We start from the raw sequence: 22,344 nt of genomic DNA on the forward strand, positions 1-22,344 counted from the left end.
ATGTAATTAAGATATATACAGTTAGTTTAAGACCGGCTCTTGTTGTTTGATTTATGTATATTCTTAGATAAAAATAAACCTATAATTTTTTTTGACTGTATTCTGACCAGTCTTATTTTAGAATCTTGGACAACTATTTACATCGAAAACCCGAAACCTGGCAGACATCCCAGACTGATAGTGGACAACAATTTATATCATCGTCACCGAACTCAATCAGCCAAAGGCAGTGTCAACATCCGCTGGCGGTGCGGACACGTGTTCAAAACCAAATGCAAATCGGCAATCTACACCACTCTGCAAGAAGGAACGGTAATCAGGTCTGTGTACAGTCACAATCACGAAAGTAACGCGGATAAGTGGGATGCCAGGAAAATGATTGCTAAGAGATTTAAGATCGTTCACTATAAAACTAGACAAAAACAATCCAAAAAGCGAGGCAAGGAATCCGTGGTGAAGAAAAAAGGTGATCAGGTGCAAGAAATAACTATCCATGTCGAAGGGCATGCAGAGCCTTATTATCATTAAATTGAAGGTTTTGAATGACACTGTAGTCAACAATTAAGCTGTTTCAGAATATGTATTTGTTTAAACTTGTATGGTCCAAGATCCCTGGGCCCTGGGCAAAATGTATAGGATAATGTAGTATTAGTACGTGCATTGACTGTATGCACAGTACTAATGCATAAGTACTTTTCTTAAAGTACAGTGTGGATTTTTCTTATGTTTTAGAGAATATTGTTAAAAATTAATAACCAATACTACCAGATACTTTCGGTGTTGGAACATAATCTTTTTGAGCGGTGCCTTTTAGTCTCCTAACTACAAAATATACAGGTAATATTGCTTTGAAGTTGAAGCCAAGATCTTTATTTTGATTTACCTAAATAATAAAAATAATAATATTTATAATGTAGTTTGTTATACTACTCAGGGTAGTCAACAAAGTTGAAGAGGTAATACTTTGGCCTACTAAAAAAACGATTTAAATGAAATACAGGAACCTACGCGTTGTGTTAAATATTTTTTATTGTAACTTACCTCGGATGCGCCCGACAGATGCAATATTTTGGGAACTTTGAGGAGAATAGGTTATGTAAATCAAAAGCTAAATTTGCAATTTTTTCTGTAATTTGCTCTGCCTGGAATTCACAAGTAAAAGAGCACGGCAGAGAAAACCTTAACCACTATTCCAGAGAATCCAACTATGCTGTTCTGAACTTTAATAAAAGATAAATAATAATATTACAGAAACTGTTATCATACCAAGGTTTATAGTTATAACAAGCCATTCAAAACATGCCGCATTTATTACATTCAAAAAGGAAGAGGTTTGTGTTTGTTTAGCAGGTCTCTACGTATCCTGTACCTGTTAATTGTTATTAATAATGCACATAGTATATTTTATTCCCATATATTTTATTTGTGAGAAAATAAGTAAGGTCTGGCAACTCTAGGATATTGCTCTAGTAAACACCCACTACACTACTACCTAAGTAAACCATGATTGACTAAAGTTGAATAATGTGGAGAGTTATCTCGTGTTTTTTGGTTCAATTTTATCTCATCTCTACTCACGAATTTCTACAAAGTACTTTGGGATGTCCTGGTCATTTCTCTTTGAAAGACTTGCATTTCGTGTCTGTTTTTGAGCCCGAGTCAAATGACTGTAGCACATGCGGTAGTTGGCGAATTGCAAATGTTCGCCAACTGCCTCGCCTATAATACCACAAAATATATACGCAGAAATTGTCACAGAACCGTCACTATCCATTTTTATTTGAACGATAACTCTTCCTTTCTTACTGTTTTCTTTTCGCGAGTTTCTTACTGTACTTCTTTAATGTTTAATATACTCGTATTCCGTTAGCCGATTTTGACGATTTTTAAAGCAATTTGTAGCTAAATTATGTGACTTTTTAGTATGTCTTTCTAAATTAAAAATGAAATACACATCTGTCAATTATACGAGGGAAAACAAAATGTTGATATTTTGGTGAAAGTTTAAAACATCTTGTGAATTATGTTTAGACAACAAGGAATTTAAAAATCATTTTATCATCTACGTACATGCTTTCTCGATAGTTTATTTTTTGGTTCATCTTAATAGCTTTATTTTTGTTGAAGATATTCTTTTTTGAAGAAGATACAACGACCTAATAAGTTGTGGTCCCGAAGAAGACCTACTTGACATAAGACTAGCTTAGTTCAATCTTCTTCTTACAGTCCGTTCACTTATACGTTCCTTAGGTGTAATTCATTAAAAAATTGGATAGCTGGCAAACGACGACGGTTTCTTAGCGATAAACTTACAATATGTCGATCATCTCAATTCGTTGATTGAATTGAAGTGACTGTACTGTACTTCGTGCACACCGAAATCTGTTAGTGACATAATTTTGATCCTATCATCTTCAAAAAAATTAAATGATATGAACCCAAAAATAAACTATCGATGCACCTACCTAGATGATAAAATTATTTTCAAATTCCTTTCTTTTTTAACATATTCCACAGGGTGTTCCATACTTTCACCAAAATAATAATATTTTGTGTTCTCTTGTATAATTGACAGATGGGAACTTAGAGATATTAAAATGCCAAATAATTTAGCTACAATATAATCGCTTTAAAGGTCATCAAAATCGGTCCACTAGAACACAAAATATAAAACTTCTAAATACATCAAATTTTAAGGTGCCCTTTTTTTGAACTCCGCTTCGCTTCGCCAAGATCGGTAGTTGACGAGTGCACGGAGATCGCCAACTGCCGCATGTGTGGTCCCGATAGCTACGAATCGTGTGGACACGTATTTAGACTTCTGTCAATTTTCAGAAGTGTCGCGTAGAACTTCGTGAGTAGCGTAGAGGAGTTTTTACGCCTATATAGTGTCCCTCTAATAAGTAAATGTAGTAATAGCACAGTCTATTAACTAATATCAGTTATAATAATGTTAGTAAATTGTGTATATTCAAATATGAGATCGTACATAGATATTGCCTTATTTTATGTACCAACTCAAAAAGACATAGTCTCTCGGCGGCTTTACTTATTTTAAACTATTATTTTATACAGATAGAATAATATTTCTGAAGAACTCAAATAATAAACTAAGTACAAGGCGAGCCAGGACAAATGTCAACTTTTTTATAATAAACAAGAGGAAAAAAAGGTTCCCTTGGCTTAGTTCAGCATAACATGTCCAATAACAAATAGAATACATAAACAACATCAGAAAGTTCTTCAGAATTTGATTTTACGTATTTCGATGATCAATGATTTTCAATTTTTGCAAAATTTTAAACCCATAAAAAAAATTCGAAAAAATATTATTTTTGAATTTTAATTCTGAAATTCATATATTTTTTTCGTATATCGAGTGCGTCTCAAAAGTGGCTCACTCCTATAACTTTTTTGTTTTTTCAGTTAAAAAAACGAGATTTGGTACGTTGGTATGTATAAATTAGGATTGATTGACGTATTCATTTGACGTATTCATTGGTCACTTCCTGTTTCACCGGAAATTACTACAACTTTTGATTTTTAAATAACACCCTCGGTATTTTTTTACTTTATTCGATAGAAAATGACACTCTCAATAGAATAACATATCATATGTCAACTTTTGACATTTTTGTATATGGTTTATTTGAAATTGTAACATGCGGTTTATAACGACAATTTGACTCAAAATACCAACTGTGTGGTACCAAATTATTCGTAAAAAAATGCTTTTTTCAAATATGCTAATGAGCCACCCTTGTTCTCTTTAAAAAAATTAAGATTTGATTAAAAATACGATTTGGGGATCTTTTAACCGACCAGGATAAGACACGAAAAACATTAGACGATCAAATCTATTTTTCCTAGGCTCCTTGATTAAAAATTAGTGTCCTTAACACAGCCATGTCACTTTACATTAAAATTTAAAATACGATTTTTTTTAAACGAAAATGTCAAAAGTTGACATATGATATGTCATTCTATTCAGAATGTCAATTTCTATCGAATGTAAAAATATACCGGGGTGCCATCTAAAAATCAAAAGTTGTAGTTATTTCCGGTGAAACAGGAAGTGACCAAAGACAATTACATATATTAATCAATCCTCATTTATGCTAAGGTACCAAATCTCGTTTTTTATCTGAAAAAATAAAAAAAAATTATAGGGGTGAGCCACTTTGGAGACGCGCCCAGTATATGACATAAAACAAAGTCAATGTAATAGAAATAATCGTAAGTATTACGTAACAAAGTAAATAACTGTAATATAATATTGTAATTTTTAACGGACACTGTATGTAAATGATTTTCTGTTGTTTGTATTCTGGTATTTTTCATAATATGTGAATAATTTTCTTAGACACACTTTCTCTATATTCAAAATATTTTAACTGCTTTTATATACCTATAGCCAGTGAGAGTATTATTACTATAATATATAATGTATTTTCATAGTTTTTAACGATTTCTCTCATTTTTAAAAACATATTTATGTTTTTGAGGGGAACGTAGTATAGATGTGTTTTATATAACTGTACTTTTATGTGTTTTCAATATTTTTAGCCTTTGTAGTGTACTTTATTTTGCTTCTTTTAAATAAAATAAAACCTCATTCCACTATGCATTTTTTTTCTTATAAGTAAAATATACTTTGTAACGTGCACTGAAAGAGAAGAATTCGGAAATTATGAATAATTGGTTTACTGGCCAATAAATAAAATATACTTATAAAATATACAGGATGTTTCAAAAAACATGTACCATCTCTCGTAGGTCCGATTCCGCGTTATTTCGTAGATACAGGGTGTTAAAGTCTTAAAATTTTTTCGATTTATTATAATTTGCTTCCAAGTACTTTTAGCGTTATGAAATTTAATGAATAACGAATTAAACGCAAATAATGTTATGATGTTTGGTGGAAAATATTATACACTGAAAAAAATATTGTTCATAATATTAATGAACATTGATTATTAACTGTTGTTTCATTGGGACAGTGATTTTTTTCATTAATATAATGATTTGTTAATCATAGATCGATGTCCGATTTATTAATACTATGAATTTAATTTCATCAATATAATGAAAATCTGGTTATTAAATTAATGTAAGATTTTTTAATCTAATGAACGCGTTTATTGTCCCAATGAACGCGTTCTTCATTTTAGTGCTGAAACTTTAATAAACGCATATTCATTATATTAATGTACTAAATCATTGATTAATGAGTTGTACATTGTGACAATGAACAATGTTATTAATACAACGAACACACTACATTATATTAATGTACGCGGTTATTAATATCATGAATAAAATATTAGGGCTTAAATGTCCGCCATGTTGATCAGTTACTTTGGCACGCTTTAATAACGTCTGTATGGTTGAGTTATTCAGTGAGGCTTTAGTTTCATTAGAACGGTAAGTGTTCTCTCTCAATATTTTAAAATATTTTAAATAAAGGATCCCTACCGTATTGTAGTTAATTTGTTGTGTTGTCAAATCAAATTCTCCGCTGTGTGAGATCTCTGGTGTGAGTATTCATTAAAACAGCGGTTTCCAAATATGTTTCAGAAGATAAAAAACAAAAAGAAGAAAAACGTAGTAACAAGTCGAGGCATGGAACTGATTATGGTAAATTCGAATGTTCTTTTAATATTTGGCATTTTAATGATTTTGATATACGTATTTTAGAACCGGAACAAGATGCTGAGACCTGCCTTCAAGCCCTCAAATTCGACAATTTAACATCGGACCCACTTTATGCGACTTGGAAAGCCTGTTGCAAATTCGTCTAGACGTTATCAAGTCTAAGCTAATATAATGAAGAAATGGTCTTTTTATAGAAATCCCTCAGGATATCGACTGGTAAATTAATTTTCTTATTATAATTTATCCTAAAATTAATAATAACATTACTCTTCTCTTAGTCGATTCGATTTTTTTAATTTTTAATTTGTATATGCTATATCGAGTTTAATTATTATTAGTTTATTGCACTTGTTTTTTATTAATAATCTCTAATGGAAAAATTTACTGTGCTCGTAAGTAAGTCGGCACTATTAGTAATTTTGTTACCTTTGTAGCTAAGGGCTTGTTCAAATGGAAATATATTTACAGTAGAATTATATCAGGTAGTTGGCTGGGAAATGATTATCAATGACATTTCATATCAATGACAGCGATCTTCATCATCGATTATACGGTGTAACAAAAGTTACTAATAGTGTCGACCTTTAAATGTATAACTAAATAGGTTATGAAATTATTTCATTGTATTCATGATAACGGTTCATTAATATAAGGATTTAGGTACATTATATTAATGAAATCTGTTTATTGTACCGTGTTCTTCAAATTAATGAACACTGTTCATTAATTTAATGAACTTAAAGTTCATAGAGTTAATGAATTACTTTTCATTGTGCCAATGAAATCGTTCATCGGCTCAAAATTAATGATTTAATTCATTATATTAATGAACTTTTTCATTATATTTATGTCGACTTTTGGTTCAGTGTAGGAATTTCTCAGGGAATTTCTGATATATTTTCATAAAACCGCTTTCAAAAATACCGTTACCCCGTTGATTGAGATCCTTTTGTCAGACACTATTCCGTCAATGCGGCATATGGTCAATGCGAAAAAAGAACGTTTTTCCACAATTTTTAGGAGAGTCAATTTAAAATTTACTCAAAATGATAATGGTCTTAAGAGTCCATTTTACTAGTCCGAAAAAGTGGCAAAATAAGCGTTCGGTATTTAACGTTTTATGTCAAACTGGCTAGGTATTTTTACACAAATGAAGAAGGAAATTAAAGATAATATTGTAGAACATTTTTAGACAACTATTTTATTTTTAAGATTTTGATGGTCAAACATGAACAAAATATTCCTTATGTTTGAACTAAATTTTCTCGAAAATAAAGACATAATCTAAAATTCCGTTACAATACCGAAATATATTGAAGTTTTGAGATTACAGTGATATATAATTTATATGTATATAGGTCACTGTAAATGTCCGAAATACGGTAAAACCTAGGATAAGCGCACTAAACCTAGGATTTACCAAAAGCAAGTCTTCTTCTTAAGGTGCCGTGCATATTCCTGCGTAGGCGTTCATCTTTTTCTTCCTCATCAGATGGTTCTGTTAACTGCCGCGACTTGGAGTGCTTGAAAAGCAAGTGCAAGTGGTAAAAGCTCGAAAACTTCTTTATTTTGCTTCCATTTCGGACTTTTACGGGCCCAAACTGTAAATCTTAGGATTTACCACACCGCGATAGTAAAAGTATAAATTATTTTTCTTATAGCAACAATATCGACAAATTAAGGATGTCGATATTCAAAGACATCTCTGTTTTTGTTTACTTAGGCATTGAAATTTTAACGATTATCGATTTTTGTAACGTATCAGTCTTATATTTGTTACTGTAAATGTCCGAAATGCGGTAAAACCTAGGATAAGCGCGCTTAACCTAGGATTTACCAAAAACATTACCTAACTAATTAGGTTAGTGTAGTGTAACAACCCAAATTCGTCAACAAAGTTGAAGAGGTAATATTTTGGCCAACTGTATAACAAAAAATTTAAATGAAAGAAAGGAACCTACGTTGTGTTAAATATTTTTTATTGTGATTACCTCGGATGCGCCTCGACAAAGCAATATTTTGGGAAATTTGAGGAGAATAGGTTATGTAAATAAAACGCTAAATTTGTAAATAGCCCTACTTATTTTATTAAATGAAATGAATGGAGTGCCGTACTCTGCCTGGAATTCACATGTAAAAGAGCACGGCAGAGAAAACCATGATCACTATTCCAGAGAATCTAACTATGCTGTTCTGAACTTAAATAATAGAGAAATAATAATATAGAAACTGTCCTCATACCTAGGTTTATAGTTTAATACATTCAAAACATGCCACATTTATATCGTTCAAAACTGAAGAGTTTTTTGTTAGTTTAACGGGTTGGTATAATTGGAACGAAGTCCCTTGTTGCGGAATCGACGCTAAAGTTGAAGGTTTGGTGCCAATATCTTATGATTTAATAAATTGTAAGTTATTCTATGAATTATTTTATTTATTGTTTTTGTTTGCCCTTATACGAGCTAAGATATTCGCCCATGCAAGGTCGAAAATTGTTAGTACACTCAATAAGGCTCTTATTCTCACAAACCACAAACATCGGCACGAAGGAACAGTAAACGATTTTATTTAGATTAGGTACTTTTAAACTGAAATTATTTACAGCATAAATAGATTCCATTAAATGCATACACATGTTATATATTGTCTTTGTCAGCTCTAATGAATAATGAAAAAGCTTTAGAACAGAATTACAACAAGAAAACAAAATAATATGATTTAGTTAACATTAGTTAAATAATGAGAAAACATTTACTTTACCTTTAATAACATTCTTTGTCACAAAACTTACAGACCAAAATAATATTAATGCGTCTTGAATGGTAGTCTAGAAGCTATTATCTAACAAACATCACCTCTGTTCGTCGCCTGATTTCCCTCTCCCTAGTTTGTGAATAATATTTTAAAAATCAATAATCTTGTTTATGTATACAGAGTGTCTTAAAAATGAATGTTTTGAATTTAAATAAATATGTCTATTTTTAAATAGGCGGTTCATCTCATTAGTCTGGTTATTTGGAAGGTGTTAATGCATTTGTTAGCCTGGTTATTTGGGGGGTGTTAATGCATTGGTTAGGTGATTATTTGGTGGGGTTGGTTGGTTCTTACTACCACTTGCTTTGCTACCATTCATAAGTAGTAACATATATATTTTGTAACAAATTACTTGCTATTTTATGGCAAATGCTGAAGCTCTGCAAACCTTAATCAAAGCACGTGTGTTTGGAATTTTGGGTGTGGCTTAACACGTCTAGATCGGGCTAAGCCTTAGGTAGATTTTTGAAATATAAAATTATATGTTTCCTTCCGCCACACACCCGCCTTACCCTACCCCTGAGAGCAACCCGAAAATAGCGTAATAGACTCTTAATATAATTACTTAGCATTCGCCATACCACTAAACTAACCTAAGAATTGTCTTTTGGTTCTGCTTTGCTGTCATTATAGCAATTGGGAGTTTTGTTTAGAAAGTAACAGATAGGGGTTTGCTGCCTTAATATCAGATAAGAAATTCGTTTTCAGAAATGTTGTTTTTCGGGTTATTATTAGGCCGTCGTCGGTTGGAATTGGTTCCTAACGTTTTGCACGAGTGGCTAGCATCTTCAGAGGTGTGTTTGCTCCGACTGCTCACACCAACACTAGACTGTTGCCTCCGCGTCGGCGTAGCGCGTATTTACGCGTCGGCGGCGGAGGGGGCGTGCTTGTTCCGGTGGTAGTTCTTCCGGAACTGGTCTACTTCTCTGTGCTTCTACTTTGGTCCTAGATGTAACTGGTTGCCAAATTCTGTTAAGGTAGAAAGTTTCTTCCTTCCTGTTGAAATTATTTGGATGTTTGTGAATTTCAACAGCTTCCCTGACCAGACGAGGATGATATCCAGATGTTGCCGACTTCTCTGTTTGCCCTAATCCTGCAGCTTCTCTTTTGTTCTGTAAGTCTCGTTCCGACTGAGCGTTTGGTAGTTCCAATATATACGCTACCGCAGGAACAAGGTATACGGTAGATCCCTGCAGAGGATAATGGTTCTCTTTTGTCTTTTGCCTTTTGTCTTTCTTTCACTGGTCTTAAGCAGTCCTTTATTTTTCGGGTAGGTTTGTATATGGTTTTGATGTTATGCTTTTTGAGAAATTTACCAATCCTATCGGTGACCTGGGAAACATATGGAAGGAAGGCCTTATTAACGGTGTTTTCCTGTTCATTGACATCAGGTCTCCTCTGCCTAGGTGCCAGCGCCGCGTCTATTTCTGTCATTGTAGCCATTGGCAAGAAAGGCTTTATTTAGGTGGCTTAGTTCCTCTTGGATGTGTTCCTTAGCACAAATGCGTCTTGCCCTATTTGCTAATGTTCCGATATTTAATTCCAACCGACGACGGCCTAATAACCCGAAAAACAACATTTCTTCAAACGATGACCGCGAAAGCGTAAACAACTACATTAAACAACTAAATTCGTTTTCGTTTATTTATTTCTATGACAAATCATTTTTGCAATAAATAGGTATAATTAATGCAAGAATGATAACATTTAAAGGCTTAATTTTAAGGCTTTGAATTTTAGGCTTTACGTGCACATGCGTTATTAGGAAATCGCCACTGCTCTGGTGTACTGTGATAGATGTCTGTGAGTTTCTTCAATAATTTGCTCTATTTTAGGTGAATGGAAGGAAGTATTATTAGGTATGGGAAAGCGGGGCAAGCATCCAAAAATAGTGATTGATAATTATGTTTACAATATGATGAAACATACAGAAGCCACCAGAACAAAATGGCGTTGTACATCAATCAATTCGCACAAATGTGGTGCAGTACTTTATACCACCGGATCAGTTATCCATATGATCAGAGATCACACCCATGCTCCGTTGTCTGATTTTGAAAACCTGGGTACTTTCAAACCCAAACAGTTCAGGGTTATTTTCCATTCCGATTTTAAAACTTTTCTACGATAAATTAGACAATAATAACAGTGGCGGCTCGTGACCCATGTGACTGGGTAGGCGATGGTTTAAGTATAATTTTTTTAAAGTTAATAATTTAAGAGTTATCAACAGAAAAATTAATTTTTTATTTGGGACACCCGCTATATTTTTAATTAACTGAAATTTTGTTATAATCCCCTTCGAAATACAGAATTTTTAAAAGTTCGCCACTTTTAACTAGTAGGCTTGGACCCCTTATTGATGATATGTCCTTAATGGAACTCGAAAACATATTTTTCCAGCAAGACGACGCGACGCACCGCCTCTGAACGCTGAAGTTATCAGCAAATTTTTGCAGCCAATTTCAAAAATATTTGGATAGCTAACCAAGATCCCAGCCGTTGGCCGTCGAGGCCGCCTGACTTAGTGCCCATGGATCTAATCCTATGGATATATTTGCGGAAGAATAAAGGTTTCTTATTTTTCCCTATAATCTAGACAAGAATTAAAAATACTTAGCAGTTATGAGCGGGTATCTTTCACCCCTACTGAGTTAATGAATTCCGCGAGAAATATTCAAAAACTGCCCCGTCTGTCCATAACAGAAGACGGTCGATATGTCGAACACCTGTAGCAAAATTTCATGTCTTGGTTTGCTATTTATTTTTATTGTTGTTATTAGATATAGTTTAAATGTGTTGATGTTGGTTAAATATATTTTAAATTGTTATAATTTGCATCTCTCGTAGCAAATATTATTTTCGTTTTAATTGATGCTCACAGCTAGAATTTTTTTGCATTACAGCCGTTCAAAGCCTACTTATTTAAAGCGGGCAAATTTTTATATACTCTATATCTCGAAGAGGAATCGAGCAAAATATCAAGTGTGTTATATTTTTGGAAAGGTAATTTTAAATTCTTTCCAATAAACTAAAAATATATGGGGTGTCCCATATAAAAAATCAAATTTTCTGTTGATAATTCTTAAATTATTAATTTAAAAGAAAATATACTTAAACCATTAAATTCTACGTAAAAAGGTGCTTTGGAAATGTTTTCATAAAAATGCATTTTTATGTGCAAAATTTTCCATAGCAAAAAAGTTATAGCGATTTGTTAAAAATGCATATTTTTGAAAAACACCCCGTAACTCCGAAACGGTAACATATATCGATATGCGGTTTTCACCATCATGTTTTTGACAAAAATTGAGCTCCAGACACCGATATTAGTTTTTGTCTATCTTCTATAGAAAAGGGTGTTTCCCTTTAAAAGCGTCGAATTTGACCCACCCTGTACAAGTATAGTTTTTATTAATCTATTTTATCTATTACTATGGGTCACTATGGAGTACATCATAGAATTTTATTTTATAATAACTTAAATTATTCTTTCTCTCAATACTAACTTGGTAGTATTGAGAGAAAGAATAATTATGTTTTATATATTAAATTGATGAGTTTGTCTCTTAATAAAGAAAAGTTATTTATTATTATATCAGTAAAATCATCATTTATACATTGAAAGTGGCGATAAACGTTTATTTTTCATGGAATCTCTACTATAAGTTTTAATGCATTTCAAACATGAAAAATGTCTCTCAACCCAAGTACTTGTAAATGGTGTAGTAACAAACAAAAGAAACAATTTGAAAGCCTCTGGAAATATATTTCCAGTATTATTCTCCTTAAATTATTTTATGCTCGAAATTATCATATCTATTTAATACCTGCAATTTATTCATTAATTTATGTTCGTCAATAACATTTTTTGTTTGTTAAATCACTATTAAATGCGTTGGAAATGTATCAATATAACAAGTTTGTTAGATCAGATGTTAAATGCGTTGGACATTTTTTATAGGATTCTTTAAAAACTCTAACGTGATTGGTCGGGCTTAATAGTTGCCTGCTAGGGCTAGACACAAGTGAACAAAGGCACTCCAACGGTCAAAATTATTTTGTTTTCTAACGCAGCGGCACAGTCAGCGGTCAGCGTACACCAGCGGTAGTGAATATGTTAATATACAAGACCACAAATATTAAAATAATATTGATTATTAAAACACACTTCCGTGTGTTAACAGTATTTTTATGTATTGGCAACATTAATAGTCAATAATGTAATGTAATAAATCGCTTAAATTCTGCCAAAATCTTAGGTTAGGCGCCGCCTACCTTGCCTACCCTGACGAGCCGCCACTGAATAATAATTATACAGCCTCATTCAGAACCTCTAAATTAGTGGAATAAATTAGTTTTAGCAAATGTTTAAAGCGTTATTTTACAAAAAAACGTGTCCATTGTGTTGAATCATTGTTTTGTATCTGGTTTTTTTACAAATAAAAAGCATTTTAACTAACCAACACAAACACAAAATTAGCTTTCCAACACTTTTTTTTATTCCAAGTGACCCCTCTAACTTCTAATTTGATTGGCCTAATTAGCTTAGAAAACAATAAACTTTTTATTTTTAACTACATTTTTCTACTGACGGCCAAAATTACATTACTTCCGAATTTTAAAGTATAATTAGTGGAAAAAGTTATTTTTGACACTATAATTGAGCGTCCGGATTGCACAACGACCTTAGCGCGTGGCCGCGGGCAGCCCAGTAGGCAAGCGAGACATATCGACGCTTTGCTGCGCGCCGATTTAACAAAATAAATAATTTTAAAACTGCCGTCATTTCGTTAATAATTATCGTATCGTGCTGATTTTTGCATAGAAATACTCATGAGTCTTTAAGTTCAAAGGCCCGATCCAGCGCGGTGCGTTCATGCTCGTGCAGACCTGTTGATGTAGACAGACATAATCATTGTTTTTGCTACTCTTGTTACTTTTGGTGGGTTTAATATGGGTGGACGAACGAAATCACTTAATGTAAACAAACTGTGTGAATTTACTTAAAATATAAAAATCAGGTTAGCCATAATGTCACTAGATTTCCATGGCACACTAAGTGAAAAAAAAAGCGAAAGGGGATTACTTTTCCTCGCTCGCCTCTTATTATACGATGATGTCCACCAACGCCTTTTTATCTTTTCCTTTTGATTCGTAAGTAAATAATACCCGTTAAAAAGTATGACAACGGCTGCGGCAACAGTTTTTTCTTCATCTGACATTACTGATAATTATCCAAAACAAGTTGTTGATAATCACAAAATGGTAGGTAATCACCAATCCCGAATACTAGTAACCTCAAAAATAGGTAAACAGATGATTGGTTTTCAAAGGTACTCGGGCACAAACACGCCGTGGGAACAGTTCCGCCTGCAGTCCGTAATATCTACGCGTCGCCCGTTTTTCCGTCGCGGCGCGGCGCGGCCTGTAAAACTACAGGCCGTGGGAAGCCACCTTAAGCGCGTGGCCGCGGGCAGCCCAGTAGGCAAGCGAGACATCGACGCTTTGCTGCGCGCCGCGCCGATTTAACAAAATAAATAATTTTAAAACTGCCGTCATTTCGTTAATAATTATCGTATCGTGCTGATTTTTGCATAGAAATACTCATGAGTCTTTAGCGCTTCCGACAAGCCTAAATAACTGGATTATTTTTTATTTTCGATTTTGTTTACATTGCCCGAGCATTTTATAACTTTGAGATAAAAATCTCTGTTATAAATTTTAAAACTGACAAATATGAATACTAATATAATATCATTTAATTAGTTATACATTTAGTTACAACATATTCAAAATTTAGGTCTATCGGTTTATGCAGCAGTAATAACGAGTATAAATAAAAAAATGGTCAGTACAACGCTCGCCGTTTTTAGCGCACGTTCAGCTTTGGGTTTAGTTTTTACAGAAAATAAATTCTGAACTTTGATCAAATGACAAGAACATTATTATTGCCAATATCTCCTGGTTATAATGTAGTTCTTTTTCAAAATATTGCATTGTTTTAGCTTAAAAAGCTTGAATTATGCGGCTTTTTGCGAGAGCTACCGGAGCTGCGTTAATAAAGAGATGGCTATGTACGTTAATCATAGCCACAATAGACTTCGCCACGAGATTTTTTGGAAATATTGCACTTCCATTTATCCGGATTTCTACTAACTTTTGACCTTTCTTTTCGGTCGCATTTCCCTCTATTTAATAATAAATTATTTAAAAAAATGCACATATACTACTGGTAGTAAACAAGCTGTAGCAAAAATTTTCTATACCCAGTGTAAACAAAAAACTATCGCAAATACTGTCTTTCGATTGACGTACATAACCATCTCTTTATTAACGCAGCGCTGGTAGCTCTCGCAAAAAAGCCACATAATTCAAGTTTTTTTATGCTAAAACAATGCAATATTTTGAAAAAAGAACTACATTATAACCAGGAGATATCGGCAATGATAATGTTCTTGTCATTTGATCAAAGTTCAGAATTTTTGTTCTGTAAAAATAGCGCTAAAACTAAAACCAAAGCTGAACGTGCGCTAAAAACGGCGAGCGTTGTATTAACCATTTTTTTATTTATACTCGTTATTACTGCTAGCATAAACCGATAGACCTAAATTTTGAATATGTTGTAAATAAATGTATAACTAATTAAATGGTAGTATTCATATCTGTCAGTTTTAAAATTTATAACAGAGATTTTTATCTCAAAGTTATAATATGCTCGGGCAATGTAAACAAATCGAAAATATAAAAAATCATCCAGTTATTTAGGCTTGTCGGAAGCGCTAAAGACTCATGAGTATTTCTATGCAAAAATCAACACGATACGATAATTATTAACGAAATGACGGCAGGTTTAAAATTATTTATTTTGTTAAATCGGCGCGCAACAACGCGTTGCTGTCTCGCCTGCCTACTGGGCCGCCCGCAGCCACGCGCTAAGATCGTTGTGCAATCCGGACGCTCAATTGAAAATTGCTACCACTAATTTTGAACAAACTTCTATGCTAATTGAAACCACTTATTTATTCCACCAATTTGTTGCTCTCCAAGCATTAGCGTCTTACTAACGTTTTGTATAAATTACTAACATTTTGTGCATAAATAATATTAAGTTTCTACTGTATCATCTTCAGTTACTATATTGTTATTATCGATTATTTTTTTGGTTAATTGTTATTTGATTTTTTTTGTTTATTTTATATTATTATTAAAAAAATATTTCGAAACAATGTTTTTTAATTTAAATTTAATAAATGTTGAGTTTTTTAATAACTGACTATTCATATTTTTTAAAGTGTCACAATATCTACCTTTGCTTTTCTCCTCCATTTATTTTCATCCATTTCTCTATCTTATTTCACTCACTCGACTTTTCTCATTGCACCTACGGTTGCCACCTTTTTGCAAAGTAAAAAAAAGGACACTGGACTAAGGATTGGGAACCGAAATTCATATATTTTTTTCGTATACCGGGTGCGTCTCAAAAGTAGCTCACCCCCCATAACTTTTTTATTTTTTCAGATAAAAAAAAACGAGATTTGGTACTTTAGTATATGACATAAATTAGGATTGTAATAATAATTGTCACTTCCTGTTTTATTTAGAAAGTAGCAGATATGTTTAAGCATTAATGCCAGATAAGATATTTGTTTTTCTTTATTTATTTCTATGACACATCATTTTTGGAATAAACATAATTAATGAAAGAATGATGAAATTTTGAAGTGACAAAAAAGAGAGGCTTTGAATTTTAGGGATCACGTGCACGTGAGAACTTGTTAGGAAATCGCCACTGCTCTGGTGTACTGTGATAGATTTCTGCGTGAGTTTTTTCATTAATTTGCTTAATTTTAGGTGAATGGAAGGAAGTGTTATTAGGTATGGGAAAGCGAGGCAAGCATCCAAAAATAGTGATTGATAATTATGTTTACAATATGATGAAACATACAGAAGCCACCAGAACAAAATGGCGTTGTACATCAATCAATACGCACAAATGCGGCGCAGTACTTTATACCACCGGATCAGTTATCCATATGATCAGAGGTCACACGCATGCTCCGTTGTGTGATTTTGAAAACTTGGGTACTTTCAAACCCAAACAATTCAGGGTTATTTTCCATTCCGATTTTAAAATCCGATTTTAAAACTTTTCTACGATAAATGAGACATTAGTTATAAAGCCTCATTTAGTAGTAATCTAAATAGTAACCTCGGAATTCAATTACTGTGTAAATTCAAACTTTCTGTTCTTTTGTTAATTCTTTTTCTAAGTAAATTATTCTGTTTATATTCTAATCATTGAAATTTTGATTGAAATGGAATTATACAGGGTGGCGTGACACATACGACGCGGTTTTTGCAAAGAGAACAAAAGTTTGTATTGTAAGTGAAATTTTGTGAGCTTATGTAGTCAATTTAAAGCATTTTCTAAAATTATGTAGAGTTCTACAGGGTGTCTCAAAAAAAAGTTACACATCAAAGTTATGTTTTTTGTAATGGAACACTCTATATATTAATTTATTTTTGGATTTTAGTAAAAAAAATAAAGGTTTGTTTCATTAGAAAAGTATATGACTAAAATGTATAGTTTTTGAAATACATTCACCGGCACGAAAAATGGGCACCTTAAAACTGTGTTTTAATGGGCCGATTTTGACGATTTTTTAAACAGTGTGTAGCCAAATTATTTGACTTTTTCGAATCTTTTTCTAAATTAATAATGACACTCCCCATCTGTTAATTATACGAGGGAAAACAAAATGTTATTAGTTTGCTTTCCTCTTCCATTTCTTTCATCCATATCTCTATCTTGTTTCACTCACTGGACTTTTCTCATTTCTCTTGCACCCAGGGTTTCCACCTTTTTGCAAAGTAAAAAAAGGAAATTGGACTATGTGAAAAATGGCGGGGGGGGTTGACCTGTTGATTGAGAACCACTGATTATAAATCGCTACTTTAAAATTTTGAAAAGCTCTTTCTAAGATCAAAATGGTTAAAAACAAAGATATTTAAACTCAAGAGATACAATTGTTTACCTTTTTTTTCATTGGCCATTATTCTATCCTTATTTTCCCATCTCTCTTACACAGAAAACATTTGCCAGATTTACCTGTAGATTGGTATTAATATTCGATTAAATACCACAACCAATTATGAAGTAATAAATAATTTAGTTATATTTCTATAATATATCAAGTAGATTAATTTGCTAACGTTAGTTTTTTCATTTAATGCTTAACTGCTTAAGTATTTTAAAATTTATAATGGAATAAATATATTATGGTCGTGTTTCTTTTAATAATAAAAAGCAGTTCGGCAACGTCAGTTTTAGAAATATGCCGGTGAAGTACAACGAATTTCGTGGATGAATGAAAATTTCTAGATTGTACTGTTGCGATGTTGCTATGCCGCCGTATTCTTTATTTGCAGTATTATAATATTTTTTGCGTTATTTTGTGGACTTCTGTGAACATTAATTTGAAAATATGGTGTATTCATGTATTGTATACAAAAGAGTATCATTTAAATCCAAATTTAACTTTTCACCGGTAAATAAAAATAAGTAGGGTTAGGTATATTATTATAACCTTTTCTCTGTAGATCAGAGGCGTACCTAGACATAAAAAATAGCAGATTTCTAAATTATATTTATTTTTAGGTTTGTTTTTTAAATTTATTAATTAAATTACTTGTAGGAAATAGGTAATATATGTTGTCAAAGAGAATATGCCGTAAACAAAATTTTCATAGGCCTCCTCATTTCTAAGCTACAGGGTCTTTTTCAAAGTTTTGCAATTTGGGACACCCACTGTATCTCCGTTATTGCTAAAAGTATCGAGAAGGTGAAAACTGATTCTTGTAGAACTTTTTACGTAGAATACAGTGGCGTAGTCGTTATTCTACGAAAATAATATTTTTAAAGATGTGAACTAAAGTTTTGTTTTCTCAAATGCAACACCCTGTATATTTATAAATTATATGATCTGGCTTGCCTAAACTTCTCAAAAATATATATCACTCTATATTTATTTTCGCTATTTACTGCAATATTTAAACGTCGTTATTAAAAGATCATATTTTTTATTAGTAGGCGATGATTAATAATAAAAGAAACTAAAGAATTATTAAAAGTATACTGCTATCGCTCTTTTATTTTATTTTGTGAGCCACTGATAAATTCTTTATATATTAGGTAAACTTAACTTTCTACCGCTATTTGTAAATCTTGGAAGCTATCTTTTAGATATTCCTTTAGCTTTTTTACGTGTATTTTACGTGAAATATGCTTTCAACAAGATTGGGCTTCCCCTCATAACTTTGAAAATAATAGAATTTTGTTAATTTATTATTTCTCAAATGAATGAGTTGGAAACAATGGACCCATATAATGGCCTTCCTGATTCCCGGATTTGTCCGTTCTCGATTTCTGATGTTGGGGACAATGTCGAACACCTGGAGAATGTTGTAATAATGCAAGCTTTTAGATAGACCAAACCCATTCCGTTATAATAAATTCCGTTATAAAAAAGAAAAATATATTCAGAGATTCAGTGGTAACAGTGCAGAAGTAAAATATATCAATCCCATATAAAATTTTAATATGTGTTTGACTATTTTAGTAAATACCATTTTGATTTTTTAGTTATTTATCATGGCCTACTAATAAAAAAATTATATATTTTAAATATTGCAATAAATAGTGAAAATAAATATAGATAATAATATCAAAAATAGATATATCACATTTTTGAGAAGCTCATAGCAAGATGGATCATATGAGTTGTAAATACACAGGGTGTTCCATTTGAAAAAAGATAATTTGAGTTCATATTTTCAAAAATATCTTTTTCGTGGGAAACAGACTACGCCACTATAGATTACGTAAAAAGTTCTCCAAGAATCAGTTTTCACCTTCTCGATACCATCCACAATAAAGGAGATACGGGGGTTATCCCAAATTGCAAAATTTTCTGGCATTTTCAAAAAGACCCTGTAGCTCAGAAACGAAGAAGGCTACTAAAACTTTGTTTACAGCGTCTTTCCTTTGACAAAAAATGGGACGGGTTTGTGCAAACCGCATCCACCTATCTTTATTAATAACGGAGATACCGTATGATTTCAACCAAAATGGGACACCCTGTACTTTTCCAAATTTCCACGCCGTTTTAGAGAAAAAAACCATGAAAATATGGTTGAATTTGTTATGTATTCCTATTTTCAATTAAATTCATTATTAACTGTTTTATTTACTTTTTAGGAATAGGTGTACGTTAGTAAAGGAAGAAAATACCCAAAAATTGTCTTGGACAATCACGAGCACTGTCTCTTATTCCAAGGCAAAGAAAAAACAAAATGGCGTTGTATGTACTATTACAAAACGAAGTGTAAGGGAAGTCTATCCAGTTCGGGAAACGTGGTGACAGTATTGACCAGTCACAATCACGTGCCTCAACCAATAGACATGCTTAAATACGAATCTCTGTTACCGAAATTTTAGTTTACCGACTGAAAATTGTTAGAGAAACATAAAATTTCAGTCCAAAGAAGTACAAGAGCCTGTTAAGACTTAAGTAGAGTAAAACCTTTTTTAAAAGACAGGCATCATAAATTTAATAAATGAATGATAAATACTTTTTAGTTATCTTTTGATTTTCATAAGGTATTTTTGATATTAAATTAGAAATATTGAAAAAAACGGTTAAATTTAGGTATACAGGGTTACTCGCCACATCTTCTTCTTATCACGCCCTCTCCTGCCAAAAGTGGGCGATCCAAATAGCAATTGTGGCTCTGGAAACAAACGTGGCGTTCAAACCATCTCCTTAAATCTTTTAGCCATGAGTCCTGGCGTCTTCCTACTGATCTTTTCCCTTGCACATTGCCCTCTATTATGAGGCGCAGTATTTCGTATCTATCACCTCTCACCACATGTCCCAGGTATTGTATTTTTCTTTCCTTGATGGTGTTCAGTATCTCTTTTTGTTTCTGCATGCCCTGGAGTACTTCATCGTTGGTGATCCTTTGTACCCATGAGATTCGCACTCACGACATACGACAGGGAATTGTAACTAAACGATTAAATTTTTACAAATTGTAAGTTTTGGGTTCCTTGAAGGACTATTAGAGCTACAATTTAAAAATATTTTTACAAGATGCAGAGTGTTCTAAATAAACAAAAGAAGGTAAGATTAAAATGCGGTAAACCTTAATCAGATTTATCTTTATTTTAATCGTAAAAACTAAAAATATAATCCCATTTAAAAAAATCCAACTTTGATATTTTTTTGGTAATTAAGTTTTTTGGCAAAAAAATTTATTATTTTCAAATTCTAGGAGAAAAATGAAAGTGAGTTTTATTACAGAGATATATGACTAAAATCCTTGTTTATATATTCTTAAAGTTGGTCAACCGACTAGACAAAATGTGCTGCTAACTGGAGGACAAATCGTGAACCTTTCGGGGCGGAGTCAAAAATATCGATTATTTTCGTTATTTTCCTCAGAGTAATGTAATAATATAGCCCGGGTATCTGCGAACTTTAATAGTGATCAGCTGATTAAAAATTTAAACGAAACTTTATTTTATTGTAAATTGTGGATTATTTTTGACTGTTATTTTAAGAATTCTAAACCGTATTAACAAAGAAATTATTATTTCGATATGTTGGTACATTATTTACAATTTATGATAATGCTAATTGGCTGTTAATTAATATTTAAAAAAAAGTTACATACCTATTTTAATTTGATTTAATGCAGGTTTATAAAAGAATCATTTCATTCTTAGATTATTTTATTCTAAATTGAGTGCTTTACGAATTTTACGATATTTTTTTTGAAAACAAAACTTTTACATTTTTGATGCTAACTAATTGGCATGGTATTATTGGTATGGAAATTAGCCAAGAAAGAAAAGAATTGACTATAACTTGAAATTTTTCGAAAAAAACATATTATACCTATCGCTGAAAAGCTTAAAAAATGGCGCTTTTTATGAAGTCATGGCCAACTATGGTTTACTAAAAAAAACATATGTTTGTGTCATATGTTAAAAATGACAGACTTTAGAAAAAAAAACAGAAAACACAAACTCATTAGGTATGTGATTATCTACAACTTTTATCTGAAAACTTTTTGTCTAAAATACCGTATGATCGAATAAAAACGGCGTCAGCGATGGCTATGAAATGACGATCAATGATATTTCCCATATAGGTAATTTTATATATAAAATGACAGCGATCTTCACTTCATAGCCATCGTTGACGCCGTTTTTATTCGATCATACGGTAGATTATAATGGAATTAGAGACAAGTTTTAAAATAGCCAAAATTTGTTTTTTTCAATATATCTAATAAGCCTTGAACTTCTCCGAAAAATCCGAAAGGCGCCATATTTATGACCCCACAAAACTGCAATTCTTTCCCCATACCGACTCTCTATCTCCAGTAGTTTCCGAGATGCCCATAGAGAACTTCGTAGGAAACTCACCCTGTATAGTATTTTGAAACTAACTATTGTTAACATTGTCACAATTGTTGGATTTAATAAGTTTATTAAGTTTCTTTAATTGTGTGTTATAATGTAAACTAACTAAGTCACTAATTTCTTCTCTTATGAGTCTATCTCTGTATTGAAAAACAAAATTACCTTCTTTTTCTAACAACTCCGTGTAGCATGTGTGGCCATAAATTAGTCACAAAATTAATGAAAACTCAATTAAGTTACTACACAGAGAAACAAAAGGTAGACGCTTAAATTACATTGAACAGTTAGAAATACTAAAATCTGTTAAAAACGAAAATAATGTTAACGACCAACAAGGATTTCTAAACACATTTTTTATTACCCCTACTGTAAACTCTCTGAAC

At 32.2% G+C, this 22,344-nt stretch overlaps 1 protein-coding gene across 1 annotated transcript; it reads right to left on the bottom strand.

Moving 5' to 3' along the window:
- Positions 1-748: 748 nt before the first annotated feature.
- Positions 749-9,903, bottom strand: LOC115875300. The gene is made up of 3 exons (XM_030890722.1): positions 9,712-9,903; positions 9,333-9,659; positions 749-883 (listed from the first exon to the last, which is right to left on the bottom strand). Exons 1-3 carry the CDS (start codon positions 9,901-9,903, stop codon positions 749-751), a joined length of 654 nt encoding a protein of 217 aa, XP_030746582.1.
- Between the last annotated feature and the right edge of the window lie 12,441 nt (positions 9,904-22,344).

The sequence above is a fragment of the Sitophilus oryzae genome, unplaced genomic scaffold, assembly GCF_002938485.1.
Source record: "Sitophilus oryzae breed Bouriz unplaced genomic scaffold, Soryzae_2.0 scaffold_1055_pilon_pilon, whole genome shotgun sequence".
NCBI lineage: Eukaryota > Metazoa > Arthropoda > Insecta > Coleoptera > Curculionidae > Sitophilus > Sitophilus oryzae.